The sequence below is a fragment of the Wolffia australiana genome, chromosome 14 (genome assembly GCF_029677425.1).
Source record: "Wolffia australiana isolate 7733 chromosome 14, ASM2967742v1".
Lineage (NCBI taxonomy): Eukaryota > Viridiplantae > Streptophyta > Magnoliopsida > Alismatales > Araceae > Wolffia > Wolffia australiana.
In genome coordinates this window covers 2,175,001-2,195,682 of record NC_135848.1, presented here as the reverse complement: position 1 = coordinate 2,195,682, position 20,682 = coordinate 2,175,001, and the positions used below count along the sequence as shown (strand labels likewise).

General features: G+C 43.8%; 3 protein-coding genes across 9 annotated transcripts; 2 read left to right on the top strand and 1 right to left on the bottom strand.

Moving 5' to 3' along the window:
• Window positions 1-266: 266 nt before the first annotated feature.
• On the top strand, window positions 267-8,998 carry LOC144712524 (uncharacterized). Of its 2 annotated transcripts, none has more exons than XM_078586818.1 (3): window positions 267-832; window positions 1,673-2,215; window positions 8,327-8,998. In XM_078586818.1, exons 1-3 carry the CDS (start codon window positions 365-367, stop codon window positions 8,819-8,821), a joined length of 1,506 nt encoding a protein of 501 aa, XP_078442944.1. In that variant the 5' UTR covers window positions 267-364; the 3' UTR covers window positions 8,822-8,998. The 2 variants fall into 2 exon arrangements, with proteins under 2 accessions (XP_078442944.1, XP_078442943.1); XM_078586817.1 differs by having other exon boundaries at window positions 1,670-2,215.
• On the bottom strand, window positions 8,568-12,200 carry LOC144712522 (putative inactive purple acid phosphatase 2). Of its 2 annotated transcripts, XM_078586816.1 has the most exons (3): window positions 11,470-12,200; window positions 9,268-10,528; window positions 8,568-8,706 (listed from the first exon to the last, which is right to left on the bottom strand). In XM_078586816.1, exons 1-2 carry the CDS (start codon window positions 12,148-12,150, stop codon window positions 9,275-9,277), a joined length of 1,935 nt encoding a protein of 644 aa, XP_078442942.1. In that variant the 5' UTR covers window positions 12,151-12,200; the 3' UTR covers window positions 8,568-8,706; window positions 9,268-9,274. The 2 variants fall into 2 exon arrangements, with proteins under 2 accessions (XP_078442942.1, XP_078442941.1); XM_078586815.1 differs by lacking the exon at window positions 8,568-8,706 and having other exon boundaries at window positions 9,146-10,528.
• A 2,857-nt stretch (window positions 12,201-15,057) lies between these two features.
• On the top strand, window positions 15,058-17,437 carry LOC144712242 (membrane-anchored ubiquitin-fold protein 1-like). 5 transcript variants are annotated; one of them, XM_078586464.1, is made up of 6 exons: window positions 15,058-15,173; window positions 15,297-15,532; window positions 15,734-15,870; window positions 16,796-16,966; window positions 17,062-17,126; window positions 17,209-17,437. In XM_078586464.1, the coding sequence occupies exons 3-5, from the start codon at window positions 15,738-15,740 to the stop codon at window positions 17,112-17,114; spliced, it is 357 nt and encodes a 118-aa protein (XP_078442590.1). In that variant the 5' UTR covers window positions 15,058-15,173; window positions 15,297-15,532; window positions 15,734-15,737; the 3' UTR covers window positions 17,115-17,126; window positions 17,209-17,437. The 5 variants fall into 5 exon arrangements, with proteins under 5 accessions (XP_078442590.1, XP_078442589.1, XP_078442586.1 ...); XM_078586463.1 differs by having other exon boundaries at window positions 15,725-15,870; XM_078586460.1 differs by having other exon boundaries at window positions 15,297-15,594.
• The last annotated feature ends 3,245 nt before the right edge of the window (window positions 17,438-20,682 follow it).

Genomic DNA, 20,682 nt, shown 5'->3' with positions numbered 1-20,682 from the left:
TATTTCATTGCACGTATTCATGGACTTCATTATAAACCTAACCTTATTTTACGCAACCTGACCAGACTCACCACACTTGACCCGACCGGGCCTAACCCAACACGCCCCAACTCAACTGGGCTTTATCAAACCCAGACTCGATGACCCCACCCAACCCTACCCAACCCAACCCAATGTGACCCAACTTGACCCGACCCGACCCGACCCGACCCGACCCGACAAGAAATGACTATAAAAGCAGATAACACAGACAGAAACTAACTCGCAGTCATAACGTGGGAAGAGGGCAACGGAGAGCCGGAAATCCGCGAAGAACCCGCCCCTCCTCTTCTTCTCCGTCGTCGTTGCCGCCATCGCCATCGCCATGGAAGCTCAGCCCGTGGAGAGCATCGGCTGGTACGAAGCCCACCCTCAGTCGACCAATCTCCAAGAAATTCCATCCGATCCCTTGCCCTACCAAGACCCCTCCCTTCAATCCTCCTACGGGCAATACGCCCCCCCGCCTCCCCATTCCTACGATCCGTCCGTCCCTCCGCCTCAGCACCACCACCACCTCGCCCTCCACGCGCCGCCTCCGCAGCACCACCACCTCGCCTTTCAGCCGCCCCCGTTGAGCATGATTCCGCCAACGCCGAGGCCGAGGGTCTACGAGTATTGGCCTGAGCAGTACGTTCCCGAGGGCTATGGTTACCCTAGGTACGGTCCCGGCCCTAGGTACCCCGATTCGGGGCCTGGGCCTAGTTACATCTTTGGCGGGGGAGAAGGTCCCGGGTATCATCCGAGGGAGGCGATTAGGGTTTTTGGAGGGCATCCCTATGGCTACCCTGAACATGTGAGATCTGATTTGTGGCCCTCTGATTTTTACCTTTTGCTGCTTTTTTCGTTCGGTCCTTGACCGAAAGACGCAGTTTTTGGTGGGTTTTTTTGGGTAGCCAGTTTGCTGAGTAGGGGAGTTTCCAATATATGATATTTTTGTGTTGCATCCTCCGGCATTCTTTCATTTCTCTAGATTTGATTGGAAACGGAGTCGTTTCTTTTCAAAGAGTTTAAAACTCTAATATTCATCTTTTAGTGGGATGTTTCCACCAGATGATCTTTATATGCTGTGTCCTTGGGCAATATTTCTGTTCTCCAGATTAATCGGCCAGGGAATCGTTCTTGGAACATACTTGGATAAGACAATGATTGACTTGCATGATAAATCACGGGGAATGAGAGCATTTGGGAAATAAGAGGGAAAAAGCAAAGTTTGCCTCAGGTTGATTTATCACGTTGGATGTTTTGTTTTCTTGCCGCGCTTTTTAAGAATCAGGAAACCTGTCCTTGATATCTATCAAGATCATTCACCCGGACAAAGGGATGCCATGTTAGACCAAAAAAATGCTCGCTCTCAATTGCCTGCTCTTAGCATTTTCTAATTTGAAAATATATCCTTGGCTCAGTTAAACTAGTTTGGCTTTAACCATCTTCGTATTCTACTGTCTCTCGTTCGTTTTTTTGCCTCATTTCTGTTTAAATGCTATTGTGTATTTCAAGTACACCGCCAAAATAATATTTCAGACCTGGTGTTGCGCTGCTTCTTCGTACCTTAGTGGATCAACTGTGCCACATAATTTGATTTATTTTATCCTTGATACTGATATTAGTTAATTTTTATTTTTTCCATAAGAAGGGTCATCCAAGATACCCTAGATATCCAATGGAGAGGAACATGGTTAGACATTCCGAAGGCGGTGGTTTCAACCAGAAGAGAATTATCAGGAAGCCAGGGAAGGTGGTGAAGCCTGCATACTGTGAATTATGTAAAGTTGAATGCAACAGCGAAGATGCCTTTTCCTGCCACATGGCTGGGAAGAGGCATAGCAGGAACTTGGAGAAGTTGAAGGAGAAATATACTCCAAGGCCTTTCAAATCTTCACAGGAATATCCCATGGAGGAGCCACAGGTAGGGTTTGCCAAATCTGCGGAGGAATATCTCACGAAGGAGGAGCCACTGGTGGAGCCTACCAATGGTGGAGCCATCGGTGAAGCCGCTGGTGGAGACAACATAACAGCTCAGGAATTTTCTACAAATGAGGAGCCACAGGCAGATGAAGATGTCTCAGCTGCTGTCTTCGAACCGAAAAATCGACCCCCGACTCTGATGGAAACCGTAAATGTCGAGGCGGAGAAACAAGACCTTCCAGAAGGGGGAGCGGCAGAAGAATCGATAAAGGTGCACACTCTTTGTAATGTTGTCTGTAACAGGGAAATTGTTTACAGGCTCCACTCTTCTGGGCAGAAGAATTCTGCTATGGTGAAGAATCAGGCAATTACGTCATTCAGCTAAAGAAAATGAATGAGAAAGAAAACGGACAATCTCAACCCTTGCTAACCCATCTTTTTATCATTTACCTTCCTTTAATGTCATCCGATGGGTTATTGATAGCATTCTTGATGGGTCGACTTTCCTTGTTTTTGTGAAGCTTTCATGCTGCTTACCTGTGCTTTTATTTTGTCTCAGTGGGTTCCTGACTTAAACTGTGTAGTTCTTGCTTTGTGTATTTCGTTATCAGTAATTTTGTGTTATTTTCTTGGGGAAGCTTAGATATCTGAGTGTTTAAGTTCGTTTTGTTGGCTGATTCATATTTTTTTGTTAATGTTCTCTAGTTTTCAGTCTTTCTCTTTACATTCTCTATGTGATTTGTGTAAGTGGGCGACACATTATAAATGGTCTACATTGAGTACTGCTTTAAGCAACCTATTTCTCATGTGGGAAATGGGTGGCTGAAGTTCTTTTAGTTTTCAAGGACTTGTGTTAGTGTGACACTGGTGACAAGTGGCCTGCCTCGGGTAATCCTTTAAATCGCCAATTTCGTTCTTGAGAAATAGGTGATTTGTTATGTGGCCCTTTGCCCATAATCCTGTAAGCTGGTATTTAACCAGCTGATCGGAGATCCAATTTTAGGATTTTCCAGTTCTTTCTTTTGTTTAACCCTAACACAGCAGTTGGCGATGTCTGAAGTGGAAGGAGATAAGCGATCTATAATATTTATATATTTTGACTTAATGTTGTTTTGAAACACTAAGATCATGCAGGCCCAACCAGTTGAAGAAAAGAAGATCATAAAGAAAGAAAGATAGATTACACATCGACAGACAGAACTCTGTGGATACAGTTCTGGTGCCAAGCCTATATCAAGCAGTGATCAAAAGATCACAGCCCCTTGAATATGAACCCAAATCGGTGCGCCAGAACCACCTCCTTTTTACCAACACAATGAAGATGCTGATCATCATCATGGTCATTGCCATAGCCCAAGTGTATCTTTGTAAAATCATGATCCTGACCATCATGGTTGCCCCCGTACTCTGCAGAAGATAGGGGACGATCCACAAAAGGAGAGAGGAGAGAATAAGAAAGGAAGAAAAAGAAGTCTGCGACAGATCAGTTATTTATCTAGTCGAAAAGCCATCTTTTGATATGATGAAATTTAATAGGTGTCAGCCTGTTACACACCAGGATTTGTCATCTTTATCTTAATACTGCTCCTTTATTCGTTGTGTCCCTTTTGACTGTTATTGTATAATGCCGCGAAGGGTTTTAACGTTTAAAAGACTAATGGGCTCAATAAGGTCCAAAGTCATCTTGTTTAAGAGGGATCTCATACCCTACTGATGTACTCTGTTTTCAACCAACCCAAAATCTCTCGTACTCCAGATTAGTCGAGGGGGACAATCAGCATGGGCAACTGGCAAAATTCGTCACTGCAATTGGTAGAACTGGAAGAAAAGAAATAGAACTGTAATAGTTATAAAAGAGGGGGGGGGGGAGAGAGAATAGGATATAAATTCAATAACACAACCCCACAAGCTGGTGAATGGATGTTGATCATTTCCAGCTTGTCACAAATATTGCTGCTGCAAATCAGTCGTTTGCAACTGGTATGAAGAGTTTGCGGACATAGGGTGCCTTTTTAAGCCGGTTGTGAATTGAGTTTGACAAAGAGATGAGATAACTTTGAAGAACATGCATGTGGATATCGTCATCAATGTGTTAGTGTAACAGGGGTAATCAGTACTCAAGGATGTGGAGAAGCTGTCAGATGAAGAGTGTTTTTTACCCAGGTAGCAGAGGTCAGTTGAGGGAGCGATGGAAAACGAGGCCGAGCATGGAGATGTAGTCAGAAGTGGAGAAGCTGCAGCTGTAAAAGCCAAAATGGCAAACTTGGGTAACTCAGATGAGAGAGAATGTGGGTATCAAGGGTTCTGATGAAGCAGAATAGTTAGAATGGATTCATCAAAAGAGATGTTGCGACTGATGAGGAATTTCCTAGGAGAAAGGTGATAACACCTGTAATCCCTCTAAGGGGGAGTAGCCAACAGACACACAATGGAGTCTTTTAGGTCCAGTTTGTCATGATTCACTGAGTGATTGTAGACCTAATATCACTGACTGAGGTAGAAGGTGTGTCTTCAAGGGAACAGAAAGGAAGTGGTGATTCAGCTTGTCGAGAGGGCTTAGATTTGTCAAGGATCGAGAAATTAAGCAAAGTGCGGCTAGAGCAGCATCAGCCCAAAGATGTTTCACAATATGTCTTGAAGAGGAAGCTTCGGTTGTTTTCGAGAATTTGGTGAAACTTCCACACGACAACATCATTTTGTCACGGGGTGTAGGTGTAGGATGTTTGGAGAATTTGGTGAAACTTCCACACGACAAAAATATATTCTATATTCTAAAACATCATTTTGTCATGGACGATTACATTGTTCTAGAAGAGCTTGGAGGTGGCGATATCCAAAAAAATCATGGACATTGTCAGACCAAAATATATTCTAATACTGTTAGATCTGTTTAAGATAGTACGAGTAAAGTTCTTTAAAAAAAGGATGGTACAAGTAAAAGGTTATCTTATTATAAATCAGTTAATGTTTTAGGCGGAATGCCGTAGAGAAGTGAGTGACTTTGCCAACAAAGCTTGTTAGCCAACGAACACCGGCGCTAAAAACAGGTGGTGGATCCCAAATGTCACAGTGAATTGCATAGAATGAGTAAAGTAAAGATGGATAAAAACTCCTGTGTTTTTTGGCTAGATGACATTTGTCACCCGCAAGAGTATTAACATCAACTCCACAATGACAAAATATGGTTTTCAACATACAGAAAGAGGGAAGAAATCATTGTTGAGGAAGCGCCATACCATGAGCTTTGACAGGTTCATGGGGAACTGGAGACTACTGGCTGCCGTGGCATGCCTATTTATCCCGTCTGAGACTTTGTTGTGACGAATGTATAATCTTCAGAAAACGCAACCTATCACCCAAGTCCTGGACTAACTGATGTAGGGACATATGGTTGAAGGTAAGGCCAGGGTGAAGGAGGACATTGGCACACTGTCAATAGTGAGGGAATGGGGGCTAGCCAAAGCTGGGAATCACAATTGTCAAGAATGGCGATGTATAGTGGATAATTGCGATTGGATGTACCTCAAACCTAAAAAGAATAATTTAGGATGTTCAAGATCTCTGGAAACCACAAAGTTTAAGAATGCAGATTGCCGCTGGAGAATGTGTGCAAATAGAACATTCCAGCGATTTGGGGGAATATGGAGGACTGCAGATGACCTTGAGATCATCAGCAAGCAGGATAACAGTTGAAGATTTTTTAAACAAAAAACATTACAGTTTAAAATTGATGGTCGATCTGATACCATGTATAGGATGGCGGAAGAAGACGATTGTCTCTTGGGGAGAGGAGAGAAGGAAGAAAATAATGGTCGATCTGATACCATGTATAGGATGGCAGAAGAAGACGATTGTCTCTTGGGGAGAGGAGAGAAGGAAGAAAATAATGATGACTGTCTCATTGATCTTGTAGCCCTCTCATTGAGGGAGTAGTTACACTGATGTGCCTCTTGTGACAGATTCCTAAGTAGGCTCATTTAAGAAATAAGAAATAGTTGAGAGGTTAAAGGGAAACAATATTGGGCATGTCCACTGATGTCCCAATACCAGTTACAAATGATAAGTGACAAAGAGAAGGGAACACAGGGATCGGAAAATTTGTGTTCAACTTCCTCCATTCCCACCATTTTTCTTGAAAAAGGGAGAAGTAATTTTCTGAATCTTTCATCCATCATGCGAGTTTTTGTCTGCGCAGGCTACTTCTGGTGCAAATTTTCATCCTTGTAAGCATTTCCAGTCAGCATTAACTTTGCACAGGTGGGTTCTCTTTTTGGTATACCAGTGGTGCCCTACTCTCTTCCACCTGGGAGAACCTTCTGGCCGTCAACGGCCATTCATCTACCTTGGGGCAGTTCCATCAGGCACAGTTTTCTGTTTGCGCTGTTGCGTTTATTGGCACGCGCCTTGCAGCCATGTGTCGCAACCTATGGTGCATGCTCTGGCATTGTATCAAATCTCTGGAGCGTTTATGGATGGATGACGGATATTGCGGACGGGGCGTTTATGGACAGACGACTGGATGGGATAGTGCGCCATTCCGTCATCCATCCACGCACGAAATTTTTGTCCAGAACGGTACCAGTCCTCGAAACTATACCCGTCTGGGAAATGTTTCCAGTCCAGGCTGTCGTCTTTCTCAACCGTTCAAACGGGTGAAGGGGGGGGGGAGAGGAGGGAATGGAGCCTGCAGGGCAGTTGTGGGCCAGCTGCTTGAGGCGATGGCAACAGCCATCGCTGGGGCTGCTGGTTCCGGTGATGATCATCTGGGAAGGAGGGGCTGATTGGGCTACATGCTACCACCCATTTCTGTGGTATGCCATCGTACCCTTTCCCTTCTCAACCGATACGGCAAGGGATTCATCCCATTCTGGGTCTATCCCCTAGCAGGTTCCATCCCAAACTGGTTCCTTCCCAAGCGGTATTTCCGCTTGGATTCCAGAATTTCCGCCGTCCAAGGCTGTAGGACAGATGATGGTTCGGTATTGGGGGGGAAAGACAGACCGTCTTCCATCCGTGAACCTTATGTGTTGTCTGCTGCTGTTCCCTCCTGCTGAGCCGTAGCCCCACCCATGGTCCTCCCACAGCCGAGTCGCATTCAGGCCTGTGGGCCAGCCATGGGTGCATCAGCAGTCCACTACACCCACGGGCTCTACCTCTTTTCATTATCAGTACCTCTATCTACTATGTCAGCATATCTGCCACATCATCGACTCCATGTAAGTCTCTCCATCATCTCTGCCACGCCAGTGACGCTGCCAATGTCAATGACTCCAAAACAGCGCATCCATCATCTCTGCCGCATTACCTACCAGCCATCAGGTCAGCCGGCGTTCTTCGACTGTCTTCACCATCTGTCGTGTTGTTCGTCATTGCTACAACCTGTGGTGATCTGAGGCAGATTTCATCAGCAAATTGCTGTGTCTACGGCCACTATGTTTCTTGCTGGTGAATTGGCTTCAGATTTTCGTCGGCAGTTTATCCCCCATCAGTCCTAGTGATACTTTGCTCTTGGTGGGATTACTGTACATCTCACGCCCACGGCTTCCTCCGGTGTCTTGTGGCGTTTGTACTTTGTCGCCAACTCTCCATCCTGTTTATGGAGAGTCTATTGCTTTGTTTATTCTTTCCTACCTTCAACCTTTATCTCTGGCTCATCTCCAAGACATTGGGTTTGCAGGGCACTGTTGAAGATATGGGCTTCTATGTAATTAGTATTTGGGCTCCCTACTCCTCCTAAAGGATAGGGAGCCCTCTGCTCTACCATCTCCCTTGTTCTCTCACTTTTGCATGCTTCCTGTCTTCTCTTTTCCGGTTACGCTATCGTACCGGAATGATGAAGATACTTGGTCACATTTTTTCTACAGATATTCAAGCTTTTCCATGATTGCAAACATTCAGTGGTTTGCACGAATGGACAATAAGTTCGAGTCTGACATTATTTTTTTAACTAAAATGATGTTTGACTTCCTGGGCGACAAATTTTTGGCTATAAGAGTATCTAGAAAAAAGCAAAAAATATAGTGCGTCACGTTGATTTGTGATGATGGCTTCTTTGCTTTTGTCTTTGACATTCTTACGATGCTGATAGTTTGTTTTGAGGTATCAGGAACCCTCCCTTTGACATTTTTTAAAATTTATTCACCCAGAACTTGGAAATAGCTGATGCCTTTAAAAGAAACAAGTAATAGATCCGTGGCGCATTATTTTTTGAAATTCTGATTATGCTTTGTGCTCTTTTTCTTTTAAATTAAGAACTACAAAACAAACTTGGAATCTTTGGCTCCTGCTTCTCAATACATTACTGGATAAACTCTGTTACATAAATTGTTTCCAAAATCCTTGAACCTGACATTAATTCATCTTTATTCTCTTCCATGGGTAGAACATTGCCGACAATCCTGAGGGCAGTGCTTTCAGCCAGAAGAGGTTTCTCAGGAGGCCAGGAAAAATGGCGAAGCCTGCATACTGTGAAATATGCAGAGTTGAATGCAACAGCGAAGACGCCTTTGCCTGCCACATGTCTGGGAGGAAGCATGCAAAGAAATTGGAGAAGATATTGGAGAAATATACCCCAAAGAATTCAAAATATTTGCAAAAATCTCCCTCAAGGGAGCCATCCGTAGGTGATGATGTTTCGGTCACCCCCTTCTCCAAGCCGCGAAAGAGGCCGTTGAGTCCGATAGATAGCCAAGATCTCGAGGCGAAGAAACGGCGCCTTCTGCAAGACGGAGCGGCGGCGGATGCCGTGAGGGTATGCGCTCTCTGCAACGTTGTGTGCAACAGTGAGATTGTTTACAAGTTCCACCTTGCTGGGCAGAAGCACGCCGCAATGGTAAAGATGCAGGCAAATCCAAATCCAACTGAAGGAAATGAATGAAGAAGGAAGATGAACCAGCTCAGCCTTCTCTTGCCCTTTCCTTTTTTTCCCCTTCTTTTTAATTTCATGTCGTAGTTTACTGAGAACACTCTTGATGGTTGTACTTGTGGCTCTGCATTTATTTTGTCTCAGTGGGTTGAACCTTCAAACTTTTGAAAATTTAGCTTTGTTGTTCTATCTTCACTGTTTTTATCATTATTTCATGGCAAATCTTAGATTTTCTTCTTTACATTTAGCTCAATAAATATTCACACATTTTTCTTCAATAAGTGTAGTTTTCAGACACATTTCATTCAATTCTCACCGAACTAGTTGAAGAGAAAATAATCAGAAAGAAAACATGTATTGCACATCAACAGACATAACATCAAAGGTATTGTTCTTGGCCCAAGCCTAATTACATCAGCAACAAAAATATCACATCTTTTATAATAAACCATTCGTACCTCCTGATCAGGACTCCTCACTCCTGACTGGAACCCAGCTGTTGCCTGCATCACTCTCCCTCCTTCGCCGGACGACAAAGCCGAGAATAAACCCAAGTAAGGACCCCAGAAACAGAACACCAGCAGCTTCAACATAAATCCCAAGTGGGTGCCCCAGAACAACCTCCCTTTTACCACCATCAAGATCATGATCATCACCATGACCATCGCCGTAGCCGGAGAGTATCTCCAGAGAATCATGGACCTGGCCATCATGATTGCCAACATACTCGAGTCTAAGCTTCTCCTTAGTAGCATATAGCCTGGTGTAGCCGAACTCGCCGCCCCGGTACATGGACCTCTCGGGCTGAGGGAAGACGGGCTTGTCAGGGTGATCCTGCCAAGGCTCCCAAATTGGTTGCCAGTCCTGCCCTCCCATTCCAATCACCAGATGAACTGTGGCATTGTCCCTTGACCAGTCCACACAAGTGAAATTCTTCAGTGGGCAGAATCTCTCATACCTGTGGACATGCCCCCAGAGAGCAAGAGTTACATTATTCCCCACCAGCAATGGCTCCAAGCTCTCCAAGAACTTAGTCCTCAGTGGGGCATCTCTGACTTCATTGCTGGTGGTGTACATGGGTCTGTGGCCTTGCACAATCACAAATGGAGTCTTCTTCCTGTCCAGCCCCTCCAAGTCTTTCTTTATGAAGTTGTGTTGATCACTGCCTGGGAGAAAGTTGGTCTCAGTGGAGATGTAGAGGAAATGTACCGGCCCGGAGTCGAAGGAGTAGTAGAGATTTCTGGTGTCCGGGGCGCGTGTTCCGGTTGGCAGAGACGAGTTGCCGGGCATTCTGAACCTTAGGCTGTAGGGGACTCCGCATTCGCCGCCACCGTCTGTTCCGTAGGAGCTGACTGACCAGGTGGGTCTCCAGGGCTGGGTTGGCCAGTCGTACTCGTGGTTGCCGATGGCGACGTGGTAGGGGACGTGGGCTGCCACGGGTTCGATCTGGTTGAAGAACTCGTCCCATATCCAGGAGTATCCCCTGGCGTAGCTGATGTCTCCGATGTGGGAGACGAAGCAAGGCTTGTTGTCAAGGGTTTGGAGGTCACGAAGGATCCACTTGATGGTGGATTTACTTTCCTGCTGCTGACGCCGGAAGGTGTTGTAGGGAGCCCAGGTGCCCATGTCCCCGAACAGGATGGCATAAGTTTCGTTGGATTGGCTGTGCCTGGAAGTGAAGTTTAGGGTTGTGCTCCAGCCCTTGGCATCGCTGCCCACCTTTTGAAAGAGGAAAGAGTTAGAACCAGATTCAAGGATATTTGATAATCGAAGGAATATCTTTGATGTGATGCAAATTTAGTCTTGATCTTTGGTTCATCAGAATTTTTGCTTAAATTTCGATCTTTCTAGTTTTATCTTTGAACAAAGAAGGAAATGATGTCCGATGATTTAAAGGAATCTGCAAGATGTAATGCACAATAGGTCTTGTTCTATCGTTCATCAGGGATTTTTATTTGAGAAACAAAGAAGTAATGGTGGTGATTTTCTTGGGGACATTTTTATGCTTCTAGTTCTTTCTTTGAGGAAAAAGAAGAAAGAATTGAGGCAGATGGATGTTTTATAACTGAAGAAGCCAGTTGATGTGCAGCAAAATGGTCCGTGTTATATCTTTGATAAGAGATTTCTACATGAAGAGAATTTCGAACTACAGATCTAGGATTTGTACAAGGGTCTTGCTCTATTCATGATCAGGGATCTCTGGTGAAGAAATACAGACGGTGGTAATATTGTAAAGGAAGAATTTCCACTCTTCCAAGTTTCAGACCCGTTCATCTCACACTTCTTAACTTTTCTATTGGGAAAAAAGGAGAATTCGAGCATATGGAAGGTAGAAATGAAAAGCCAAATGACTCTGGTTCTATCATTGACTAGAGTTTCATAATTGAGAAATATGAATAGTAATTTTTCCAGAGGAAGAATTTCGACCCTTCCTAGCTTCAAATTAGACCACAAGATGCTTCCAAGTTTTTATCTTTCTATAAAAAAAATTTGAAGCAGATGGAAGGATATTCGTTTTAAAACAAAACGAATATTCTTACTATCGTTGACTAGACTTCTCTACACGAGAAACACGGAGAAAAATCTTCCGGGGTAGTAATTTCGATATCCAAGCTTGAAATCCGCCAATCAAACCGAATTAAGAACTCGAATAATCTCACCTGGTAGAAATACCGCGTCCCCTTTTTCAAATCCCGCATCACAGCATCGTGAACAAACCCAGGATCTCGCCAACCGCGACTAGTATTCGCCGGAGAACCGCACATATCCGTCCGATCATACCTCGCCACGTCCGTCCTGACCGTCCGATCCAACCTCCCTTCCTCCCCAAACCTCACAAACCTCTCCCCGTCATCGCCGGCGACGAACACCACCCGCATCTCGTCATCCCCGTCGGCGAACGAGAGATGGATCTGCTCCGGAGCCGCGGGAGAACGAAACCGAACGAAATCGGACGACGCCAGTCGATGCCTCGTCCCAGGCAAGGGGCTCCCCTCGTGGTCGTGGCGCTTCGGATCTACCTCGTCGGAGGACCAGCGGAAGATTCGAAACGCGTAGTCGGATCGGAGATTGATCAATCGGAGGTCAAATTCGCCTGATCCGGATTGCCAGCCGGGGGCGGAGGAGAGGAAGAGGTAGCCGATGAAGGTGTCGTCGGGGGAGTCGGGAGGCGAGTAGATGCCGAGCCAGTCGCGATCGGAAGGGGAATTTACCCCTGACCACTGGATTTTGACCTTGTCGCCGGATTTGGAGATCGAATTGGGGGAGACGGAGAGCGTGGCGGAGAGCGCGCCGGAGCCGAAGCAGAGGACGGCGAAGAAGACGATGACGTGGCCCGCCATAGCCGCGCTGTGGCCGAGCTCGACGAAGAAGACGAAGACGAGGAAGAAGAAGAAGAAGAGTATTTATAGGCGCGTTGAAAATCGGTTTTTTGCAATTAAGTCCCTATAGTGAGTGGAAATTATGGTCGTGTACGGAGTTACGTGGCGATGTCTGGTTCGCTGGAGGGATTTGGAGTAAAATTCGAGACGGATGACGGAGGATGATCGTGTGGGGTCGAGACGGGACGGATGACGGAGATGGAACCTAGTGGAACAGAGCAAAATGGATGACGTACAGTTGTAGTAAATAGGGTTTGCCATTTTGGACGGGGGACTGGTCAGACTTGACCAGACCGAGATCGCTGGTCTGCCATCTCAGGGTGGACCGGTTGGTATAGTGCAGGGATGCAGACGGAATGGTTTTTTCGTCCCAGGACGAAAAAATCGCTCACTCTGCGAGATTGGACAAATCTGGACGGAAATTCACCCCAGAACAAATGGAAAGGACGGTTTTCTTATCATCCGATGAAAAAACCGTCCCGTCCGGAGGTCTCGAACGAGGGACGGTAAGGGATGGACGAAAATCTGTCGGATTCACTTCTGACGGTTGAGATCTTGCCATGTGGCAACGCTGAATCAATTCCTTGACATTTAGCATCAAAGTCCCTGCTTTTGTTCGTGCGCGCAAACTGACGCCCACCAAAAGTAATTGTACATATGTCCCTCTGCTTTCTCTCTTCTCCATATTTCTCTAAAAAACTTAGAAAGTATATTAAAAATTTTATATGTGATTTTTTTCGTCCGGATGAGGGATGGGACAGTGTTTCTCCGGACGGGACGAAACTGGCGAAGTCGGGACGCGAACGATTTTTTCCTTCAATGGATGAATCCCTGGACGGGACAGTTTGCACGAAGTTGAAATATCTAGACGTTGGACGAGACGATCTTCATCCCGTCCCATCCATCGTCCACGTCCCAGACGATCCGGAACTATATCGGTCGGTGGTCCGGACCTGGTCTGAGGGCAGAGGGTCAAAACCGTCCCGTCCGGAGGTCTCGAACGAGGGACGGTAAGGGATGGACGAAAATCTGTCGGATTCACTTCTGACGGTTGAGATCTTGCCATGTGGCAACGCTGAATCAATTCCTTGACATTTAGCATCAAAGTCCCTGCTTTTGTTCGTGCGCGCAAACTGACGCCCACCAAAAGTAATTGTACATATGTCCCTCTGCTTTCTCTCTTCTCCATATTTCTCTAAAAAACTTAGAAAGTATATTAAAAATTTTATATGTGATTTTTTTCGTCCGGATGAGGGATGGGACAGTGTTTCTCCGGACGGGACGAAACTGGCAAAGTCGGGACGCGAACGATTTTTTCCTTCAATGGATGAATCCCTGGACGGGACAGTTTGCATAAGGCAAAACTGAGAAAATTTGCCTCAAATTCTTATGAATTTTTTACAGAGAATGTCGGTAGGCATACAAATAGCGATTAAAGTCCTAATTATGGTATTTTTGGCTGCTCAAATTCAAGGAAGTTGGGACATGATGATTCATCAAAATTTGATTTTCTGAATTTTTTTTGATTATATGAGTATTTAATAAACATATTTGTATAATGCTATAACATGCAAAACTGAGAAGGAAAATGGGAAGATTGACTCACAATTTAACTGTTTTGATATTTGTTGTTCTCTTTCGGATCATTATACATAGGGACACATAAATCCAAAGTAAAAGTATCACACTATCGCCCTTTCTTAGGTTATAGCACTGTGAAAGTGACAATTAGACTACTGATATTTGTATGAGAAGATTTTCTTCATCATTTTCTATTAAATGGTGATCTAATTAGGTGGTATAGTATATGTATTCTTTTTTTAATACACCGCTCGATAAATTAGTGCTGCCACATAGATGAAATGATGAGATCTATATTGATTTATCATGAAGTTAATTATGCATGGCCTGAAGTGAATCATAATAACTATTAGGTTCCTCTCATAACTGGCTACTCTTGATTTGCTATTTTAATTATTTTTAAGTATAAAATATTCATTTTTATGTACTATTATCTACTCTAAGTACCTATTGGCTTATCAAATATATAAACATTAATGATAAAAAATGACTTGTCTATACAAATCTAGGGTAGGCCTTGATCAAGGGGACTATTATTCACTTCAATTTAAACCACTACCTAGATTTAAGCTTGACATCAGTTATTATAAATTATCATGGTTTGTGGTATGCTTGCCAAGTTGCCATGCCTAGTACCAGAGACCATCAAGATGCTCCAACTTTTAAAAGACCATTTTGAACCCTCAATTGGGATTTGAACATGAATCACAAAGACGTCACTTTTCAGTCTGGGAAAGTTAACTCAATGATTTTCTTTGAAGTACTGAAAAAATATTTTGGATTCAATATCTCTTTAGTTTTTGCAATTTTAAATAAAACTAATAATGAACACAATAATTCTAGATGAAAAAGCAACTTTTACTGTTAAGTAGAACTATGCCCATGACAGAAAATAAAATTCAATTGGCATACCAATAGACGACAAAACCCAACAAAATATTAGCCTAGTTCTTGCATGGATGAGTGTGTATTAAAATTACAATAATTAAGGGGAGGCTCAAGGCCCAACAAATTCATCATGCGGATTTGCTACTTATACACATAGTTTATTCATACAACCTCCTAGGTTATGATCTACATTATACAGTGATTAATTAATACATTTATCAAAGTTATTATATATTTCAATTCACCATAGGTCATCTTCCAAACTCACATCGGCACCAAACTTTGTGATATTTAAAACAGTAAACTATTGAAAAATCTAATTTGAATAAAAAAACGCAATATAAAACACATTTAATATTTTATAAAATTGAATATGTCTAAATTTCATACAAATTAGGAGGTCAAAGAACGTTACGTGCAGACAAGGTAAAGCCGACCACGGAAATCTCCCCCCTCTCGAGGAAGAAGAGATCTTTGGCAGAAGACGAACTCTACCCAAGATCGATCTTCATCTGGTAAGATCTGGGTCGATGCGAGAAACATTCGAAAGACGGGTTGCGGCGGTGTCCTTGTCGAATTCATAGCGGCGTTGGGCTCATTCTTTGCGGATGATCGTTGATTTAATTTAATGATTTCAGGGACGTTGGAGTCTGTGAACGGGGCAGAAATCGGTGGCCGTGCTTGAACCCACTTTAAGATTGCCATGAATACGCAGCTTTGATCGCCATTTTCCTTTTCAATCCGTCGTCCGAGGACATTCTTCCTCGGCGCGGCAGGTGTGCCATCAACGTCGGAAGCGATAACGACGGTGGATTGATTGATTGTTGCCGGCGGTTAGTTTTGGGGCAGAGATCGATCGCGATCGGGATTTTGTGTGAGTCTCATCTTCTTTCGATTTCCTGGGTTGCTGACTGAATTCGATGATCTTGTAGCCTGGTAAGGCCCAATCTGAGCAAAATTTTCTCCAAATTTTTCCTCCAATGCGATGAAATTTGTTGAATTTTTCGGAATTTCTTCGAATTTTTCGTATACTTGGAAACTGTTCTCATCAATCTGAATTCGCTAGTTGATACAGAAAAATGCCCGGAGGCCAAGAACAGCTAGAGATCAAGTTCCGCCTGCCGGATGGATCCGATATTGGACCCAAGAAATACCCATTTTCTGCCAGTGTTTCTACTGTGAAAGAGAGTATTCTCTCTCTCCTTCCTAAAGGTTATTCCTCTGGGCCGGTTGACCTTCTTCAAAATTCCTGTAGCAATGTAATTTTCGGATTTTTTTTCTCTAGAATGAGTCTTTTCTATTTAAATTTGTCTTGGACCTCGTACAAACATGTATGAAAGGCTTTTCTGGACCTTGGTTTTATAATTAACAAGTCATCAGGAACACATTTTGATGTGGGAAGCGAAACCATTCATTAGATGAAAGAACCATACTTTGGCTATCAATCAAATTCTCTAGATAAAGTAATAATGCGTAATGCAGCGGCAGTTTTTTTACGATTTCTTTTGCGCACTAAAATGCATATGATTTTGAAGACTAGCCATCAAGCAGTTGATGCTTTAATTCAGTGCTTCATCAGAAGACTTTTGTAATTCGTCGTGGGCCATATGATTTGGCGTCATAATCAATAGATTGACCTGAAATATATATTTTTATCTTGGCGATATCTTGGCTTTGAACCTCGACATGATTATGAAAATATCATCAAACCAATAATTCGTGTTTTAACTGAGAAAATTTCTAAAGAACACTCCAGAGAAAGCTCTCAATTTTGGAAATTGCAATCAAACTCGATTTTTGACAACTCCTTGGACTCTAACGCAGTGGGAGGTGTTTTCAAGATTCCTTTCCCCTCAAAAATCCATAGTCATCTATGGTTTTGAAAAATTATCGAAGTAGCTGGTTCTTTAATGCAGTGCTTCATAAGTCACCCTATGTTGCTCTTGGGCAGATTGGTAATTTGACGTAGTAATGATAATGTTTACCTGAAAACATTTCTTAATCAAGGGGATACGCTGTACATGATAGTCATGACTGATTGGGCTTCCATATGTCTTGTGTGGATCGTAGTGCCTTTACTTTTTTCTTGAAAATCTATTTACGTGTTGTAAAATGCATAGTGGATTTTGTTTTTCAGATAAAGAAAATTCTTCAAGGACTGCAAGCGATATTAAGCTGATCCACTGCGGAAAAATACTAGAAAATAACAAAACTATAGGGGAATGCAAGAACCCCATACTAGATGCATCTGGTGGAATTACAACCATGCATGTCGTACTGCGGCCGCCACCTCTTGAACGAGGATCGGGTAATTAAATTTGAAATTTCTTGGTGAAGTTTGTTTACATTTATTTTTTGTTTTTACAAAAAACTAACTTCAGGAAGATGTTTATCATGAAACAGAGAAGCAGTCAAGTCTGCAAAAGGAGACCAAGTGTGGGTGCATCATCTTGTGACCTCGGTCTTTGGTAAGCTGGTCATCTGGTTGAATGGGTTTGCCCAACTTTGGATATTTATTTATTTTTTAATTTATCCTACATCTCATTTTAGGAAAATAATTATATGAAAACCTTCCAAATGCGTCGTTGTGGTGGGGGGGGTTGCTGCCGGAGTATGGAAAGGGTTTGATTCCTTTATTCGTTCGTTGGTCTTATGATGTATTATCAGGGTGTCGTTGGGTTTTTATTTCGCTTGATTTCTGCTCTATGGGTTTCATCTGTCAGACCCAATCCTTTGTTTTATAATTGATTATTTTTATTTTGTGGAAAATCCACATGTATCTCAGCTGAATCGCATTAACTGTCCTCTCAATTCCTCTCAATTTCTTCCTAGGGTGATCCTGATCATCATCATCATCATCATTGTGGCGTATACTGGTAAGTGTGTTTGACGCTACACATTCAGCCTAAAGCATTTCGAAATTAAGCCATTTAAGATTAATGAAAGCAAAAAAATACGTTGATTGACTGGGGCTGCCAGATTCATAGATTTTACTCTTTTTTTCATCATAGTCAACATGATTTCCTGGAAAGCAGGATCTCAATCAACTTCCACCCTTTCCCAAGGGTATGACAAGATTAATGACCTTCCTTTTTCCTCCCTCCTTCGCCCTCTCTCTCTCTGTCCCTGTCACTCTCTCTCTTTCTCCTCTCTGTATATCTGTATGTCTCTCTCTCCTTTCACTATATATATCTGTATGTCTCTCTCTCTCTTTCATTGTGTCTGCCAGTCTGCCTCTCTCTCTCTCTATGTTTACCTGTCTGCATGTCTCTCTTTTTCTCTCTCTCTTTCTCTATGTCTACCTGTCTCTCTCTCTCTCTCTTTCTCTATGTCTACCTGTCTCTCTCTCTCTCTCTCTCTCTCTCTCTCTCTCTTTCTCTATGTCTATCTGTCTGCATGTCTCTCTCCCTGTATGTCTACCTGTCTGCATGTCTCTCTCTCTCTCGCTCTCTCTATTTCTACCTGTCTGCATGTCTCTCTCTCTCTCTCTATGTCTACCTGTCTGCATGTCTCTCTCTCTCTCTCTCTATTTCTACCTGTCTGCATGTTTCTCTCTCTCTTTCTCTATGTCTACCTGTCTGCATGCCTCTCTCTCTCTCTCTCCATTTCTACCTGTCTGCATGTTTCTCTCTCTCTCTCTTTCTCTATGTCTACCTGTCTGCATGTCTCTCTCTCTCTCTTTTTCTCTACCTGTCCGCCTCTCTCTCTCTCACTTTCTCCTCCTGTATACCTGTCTCTCTAACTCTCTCTCTCTCTTTCTTCCTTCTGTATGTTTGTCTGTCTGTCTCTCAATATTTACCTCCAAATTCGTCATCAACGCCGTCACTCACACGGCTTTCTCCACCTAATCTTTTATATCTCACTCCCTCTTTTTCTATTCCTCTCACATCCTCTCGCTCCTGCTCCATCTACCTACATCTCTTACTTTTGCAGGGTGGGTCATTAAGAGTTCTCTCTCTCTCTCTCTCTCTCTTCCTTTCACTCTCATATCCACTCTTTCTCTCTTCCCTTCCCCCCCTCTTCCTCTCTCTCTCTCTCTCTCTCTCTCTTCTTTTCACTCTCTTTCCACTCTATCTCTCTTTCTCTCTTCCCTTCACCCCTTTTCCTCTCTCTCTCTCTCTCTCTCTCGTCTTTTCACTCTCTTTCCACTCTATCTCTCTTTCTCTCTCTTCCCTTCACCCCCTTTTCCTCTCTCTCTCTCTCTCGTCTTTTCACTCTCTCTCCACTCTCTCTCTCTTTCTCTCTCTTCCCTTCCCCCCCTTTTTCTCTCTCTCTCTCTCTCTCGTCCTCTCGCTCTTTTTCCGCTCTCTCTCTCTCTCTCTCTCTTCCCCTCCCCCCCTTTTCCTCTCTCTCTCTCTCTCTCTCTCTCTCTCGTCTTTTCACTCTTTTTCCACTCTACCTCTCTTTCTCTCTCTTCCCTTCACCCCCTTTTCCTCTCTCTCTCTCGCGCTCTCTCTCGACTTGTCTCTCTTTCCCCTCTCTTCCTCTCTTTTTCTCTCTTCCCCTCTCCCCCTCTCCCTCTCTCTCTCTCTCTCGTCTTTTCACTCTTTTTCCACTATCTCTCTTTCTCTCTCTTCCCTTCACCCCCTTTTCCTCTCTCTCTCTCCTTTTCCCTCTCTTTCCACTCTATCTCTCTTTCTCTCTCTTCCCTTCACCCCATTTTCCTCTCTCTCTCTCTCCTTTTCACTCTCTTTCCACTCTATCTCTCTTTTTCTCTCTTCCCTTCACCCCCTTTTCCTCTCTCTCTATATTCCTTTCACTCTCTTCCCGCTCTTCTCTCTCTCTCTCTCTCTCTTCCCTTCAACCCCTTTTCCTCTCTCTCTCTCTCTTTTCCTTTCACTCTCTTCCCTTTACCCCCTTTTCCTCTCTCTCTCTCTCTCTTCCTTTCACTCTCTTTCCACTCTTATCTCTCTTTCTCTCTCTTTCCTTTCCCCCCTTTTCCTCTCTCTCTCTCTCTCTCCCTTTTACTCTCTTTCCTCTCTCTCTCTCTCTCTCTCTCTCTCTTCCTTTCCCTCTCTTTCCACTCTCTCTCTCTCTCTCTCTCTCTTCCCTTCACTCCCTTTTCCTCTCTCTCTCTTCCTTTCACTCTCTTTCCACTCTCTCTCTCTCTTTCCCTCACTCCCTTTTCCTCTCTCTCTCTCTCTCCCTTCTTCCCTCTCTCTCTCTCTCTCTCTCTCTCTCTCTTCCTTTCACTCTCTTTTCCCCTCTCCTTCTATCACTGCCTTTCTCTCTCTCTCTCTCTCTCTCTCCTTTTCACTCCCTTTTCCTCTCTCTCTCTCTCTTCTTTCTCTCTCTTTCCTCTCTCTCTCTCTCTCTCTCTCTCTCTTCCCTTCATCCCCTTTTCCTCTCTCTCTCTCTCGATTCCTTTCATTCTCTTTCCACTCTTATCTTTCTCTCCCTCCCTCTTCCCTTCACCCTCTTTTCCTCTCTCTCTCTCTCTCTCTCTCTCTCTCTTCCCTTTACCCCTTTTCCTCTCTTTCTCTCTCTATTTTCCTTTCACTCTCTTCCACTCTTATCTCTCTCTTCCCTTTACCCCCTTTTCCTCTCTCTCTCTCTCTCTCTCTTCCTTTTACTCTCTTTCCACTCTCTCTCTCTGTCTCTCTCTTCCTTTCTCTCTCTTTCCACTCTCTCTCTCTCTTCCCTTCACTCCCTTTTCCTCTCTCTCTCTCTCTCTCTCTCTCTCTTCCTTTCACTCTCTCTCTCTCTTCCCCTCACTCCCTTTTCCTCTCTCTCTCTCTCTCCCTTCTTCCCTTTCTCTCTCTCTCTTCCTTTCACCCTCTTTTCCCCTCTCCTTCTATCACTCCCTTTCTATCTCTCTCTCTCTCTCTCTCTCTTTCTCTCTCTTTCTCTCTCTCTCTCATTCTTTCACTCTATTTTCCTCTGTCTCTTCCTTTCACTCTCTTTTCCTATTTCTCCTCTCACTTTCTTTTCTCCTCTCTCCCTCTTCCTTTCAGTCTTTTCCTCTCTCTCTCTCTCTCTCTCCCCTCCCCCCCTTCCTTTTAGTCTTTTCCTCTCTCTCTCTCC

Excerpts from the sequence above, each read along its gene's own strand:
- LOC144712524 (XM_078586817.1), top strand. The coding sequence starts at position 365 with ATGGAAGCTCAGCCCGTGGAGAGCATCGGCTGGTACGAAGCCCACCCT. Across the intron at positions 833-1,669 it reads CCTATGGCTACCCTGAACAT|AAGGGTCATCCAAGATACCC; the intron begins GTGAGATCTGAT and ends TTTTTCCATAAG. Across the intron at positions 2,216-8,326 it reads CGGCAGAAGAATCGATAAAG|AACATTGCCGACAATCCTGA; the intron begins GTGCACACTCTT and ends TTCCATGGGTAG.
- LOC144712522 (XM_078586816.1), bottom strand. The coding sequence starts at position 12,150 with ATGGCGGGCCACGTCATCGTCTTCTTCGCCGTCCTCTGCTTCGGCTCC. Across the intron at positions 10,529-11,469 it reads GGACGCGGTATTTCTACCAG|GTGGGCAGCGATGCCAAGGG; the intron begins GTGAGATTATTC and ends CTCTTTCAAAAG.
- LOC144712242 (XM_078586464.1), top strand. The coding sequence starts at position 15,738 with ATGCCCGGAGGCCAAGAACAGCTAGAGATCAAGTTCCGCCTGCCGGAT. Across the intron at positions 15,871-16,795 it reads TCTCTCTCTCCTTCCTAAAG|ATAAAGAAAATTCTTCAAGG; the intron begins GTTATTCCTCTG and ends TTTGTTTTTCAG. Across the intron at positions 16,967-17,061 it reads ACCTCTTGAACGAGGATCGG|AGAAGCAGTCAAGTCTGCAA; the intron begins GTAATTAAATTT and ends ATCATGAAACAG.